This window comes from Buteo buteo, chromosome 14 (assembly GCF_964188355.1).
Source record: "Buteo buteo chromosome 14, bButBut1.hap1.1, whole genome shotgun sequence".
Classification (NCBI taxonomy): domain Eukaryota; kingdom Metazoa; phylum Chordata; class Aves; order Accipitriformes; family Accipitridae; genus Buteo; species Buteo buteo.
The window spans coordinates 5,818,489-5,821,494 of record NC_134184.1 but is presented as its reverse complement, the minus strand read 5'-3'; the positions used below and the strand labels follow the sequence as shown (position 1 = coordinate 5,821,494).

The 3,006-nt window shown below is 42.0% G+C and overlaps 1 protein-coding gene across 1 annotated transcript; it reads right to left on the bottom strand.

Annotated features, from left to right (window-relative positions):
- Positions 1-492: 492 nt before the first annotated feature.
- On the bottom strand, positions 493-1,584 carry LOC142039605 (2-oxoglutarate receptor 1-like). The gene has a single exon (XM_075046342.1). It carries the CDS (start codon positions 1,582-1,584, stop codon positions 493-495), a length of 1,092 nt encoding a protein of 363 aa, XP_074902443.1.
- Between the last annotated feature and the right edge of the window lie 1,422 nt (positions 1,585-3,006).

Here is a 3,006-nt window from a genome sequence, read left to right as displayed (position 1 = left end):
CAAGAATAATTAGGTGAATCACACTCTAAAACTGCTTATTTCTCTCCATTAGAATGGAAAATTATAAAGGGGGAACAAGGTGATTAGCTTATATGCATACACCTACCCTGTCAAGGTCTCCAGGGAGGTGAGATGAACCTCCTACAGGTCTAAGACAGGTGTGATGAATTGCCCTCTGGAGGGTCTTACCCCCATTGCTGAGGAAACAAGTCAAAGGCAGGCACCTAGCTTAGACTAGACACTTAACTTCTAAGTTACTAAAATTAAATTAAATTACTCCCACCCTGAATCTGTATATGCCACTAATAAGCAACTGGTTTTTTCTGGAACTGTTGTCTCCAAAAGAGGTATCAAGGATTCAGGAAACAAATGCAGAGAAATTTCTGAGAAGTTTCACATTACTTTTTTTAATATTTTATTGAAAGCTTTTTATTTTAAATTAGAAGTTTTCTCTTTTGATGATCCATTTGTAACTCCAAAACACAGAACAGATTAGCTCTCCCTTGGCGCTGGCAGGGTTAACCTGAGTACTCTGATGGCAGGGAGGCTGTGACTGGCTGGTTGAGGGCAGGTTTGGACCCTTCCTCCGTGACTCTTCGATGGCACCAGTCTCTTCAAGTTCTTGTTTGTCTGAAACTTGAGGAGCGAGAGGATCGCCTGCTGGAAGTTGTCTCCCGTCACTACGTAGAGCAGTAAGTTTCCAAAAGTATTTAACGCTGCTATAGGTTTAGCTATAATGAACATAAAAAGAATTGTGTTCTTCAAGTGGCAGCTAACTGGTCGTACTCGGAGCTCCAGCCGAATCCCTCGAAAGACGTGGTAGGGGAGGAAGCACACGTAGAAGACCACCAAGAGGATGACAGCAAGTCTGCGAGCCTTTAGCTTGTAGCAAGCCCGCGCGTGGGGCCCGATAGCCAAGGTGTAAATAATGAGCGTGTAGCACAGGGTCACCGTCAGCAAGGGCAAGAAGAAGGCCAGGCCAGTCAGCAGCCAGTTATACCACCGACTAGCGTCAAGGTCCTCAGCGGCAGCCAGGTCCAGGCAGATCGTCCTGTTCTGCGTCCGCCTCGTGGCAATCAAGATGCCCAAGGGGCTGATGGCTGCCAGGGAAATCGTCCAAACTACTGTGCAAGTCACCACTGCCCATCTCCGGTTTTGAACAAAAAAGCATTTAATTGGGTGGACAACTACAAAAAAGCGGAAGACGCTGAAGCAGCTAAGGAAGATGATACCGCTGTACATGTTGAAGTAGAAACAAAGGTGAACAAACTTGCACATGAAGTCTCCAAAAATCCAGTTATTTCCGTTAGCAGAGTAGTGTATAAAGAAAGGAAGCGTGGCTATATACAATAGGTCAGTGATAGCCAGGTTTAACATCATGATGGTGCTGCTTTTCCAGGGCCTCATCTTGACAAAGTAAACAAAAATTGTCACGATATTGCCTGGGAAGCACACCAGGAAGATTAGGCCGTAAAGGACGGAGACATAAGATTTCACCTGTAAGAAATCTTCATCCTTGCAGCTTGTCAGCGGGTGTGCGCGGCCTGGCAGAGTAGTAAAATTGCCGGTGCATGCAGATGCCATGTTTGCAGAAATCTCCTTAAAGCTTTACAAAAATCAGATGTTTAGTTTTAACTGATTTGTTGGGACAAATGCATTCAGTTAAATCTTTTGTCACTGGAGCAAATGTCATATGTTTGACAAGGCGTAGTAGAGGAAGGGAATGGGGATTTGCTAACGTACCCAGCTCTGACCTAGATAGCCCCACTCAAATCTTTAATTTCACCCTTCCCTCTCCTTTATGTTTAATTTTGATAATGATTAATTTTACTCTTGCTTTATTTAACCTCCTACGTTGAAGAAGATAATTACTGCTTATCTGCAAACCTTCAGGAATAGGAAGCACACATTTGGAGAGCTAGAGCACATTTGGGCTTAGATTTTGCAAAACCGTGAATTAGTCTTAGCCTTTCAGAAAGTAGAACCATACCCATATCTTATCTTCATTAATCTGAAGTAATCAGGGGTTTGTGCTCATGAAACCAGAGATGCTGTTCTGGTTCTATGAAAACCAAACGATGTTAGGTTCAGATACAGATCTCAGGACGTGATGCTCCCATAACCTGACAATCATGGCTCTTTCCCTGAATATGATCTCATTCTCTTGGAGTCATCAGAGTATAAAATGAGAATAAATGCATTTATAAAAAAAAAAAATCAGGCTTTATAGCAGCATAAAACTGATTTAAATGATTAAGACTGTTTCTCAAAATGCAGAGATAAGATGGAAAACACAGATACTGAGTGAAAGCACTGAACTTTCTTCCTGTTTTGTGTGAATTGGAGCTAGATAGACTTGTCTCTGAAATGGTTTCTCATCCGCCATAGCCAATTTGGATCTCTCCACAGTGAGTTCAAGAAATAACTTTTCTTGGTAGTGTTTTAACCTGAAAGAATGGTAACCAAGGATGAAAAATCATCTCATCTAACTTAAGATATCAGAAAGTTAGGTGCTTAAAATGGAGCCAGACCTCCTTAAGCCACCCTTTATCATCAAGGGAGACATATAGGTTCCTCCAGAACATAATATATCTTCCTATAAGGTTTCCTTTCCTATGAGGTTTCTAAGATGATTTACTTTTCTGGCATACCTATTTCCTTCCATTGATGACAAAGGCAGCCCAAGGTGACTAGTTCAGACCTGGTGTCTAACCTTCAGATGTCTCAAGTGAGGCAAGAGGTGTGCCTCTGTGGGTCTTCAGCATCTCAGGTGAGCACCACTCCTCCAGATCCTAACCTAGTCCATCTGAGAAAATCTTTTAAAAAGTGACTTCATAAAGTGCTAGACAGGGTACTATTGAGCCCAAATCCCTCTCTGTTGTCCCAGAAACACAGTCTTTAAACTAAATCAGTGTTACACTGAACATCCAGGATAAAGCCATCACATTAAAAAATAAAAATAAAAAAAAGAAGAGTCAGAATTGTACCTTATTGCAGTCCTGGAAA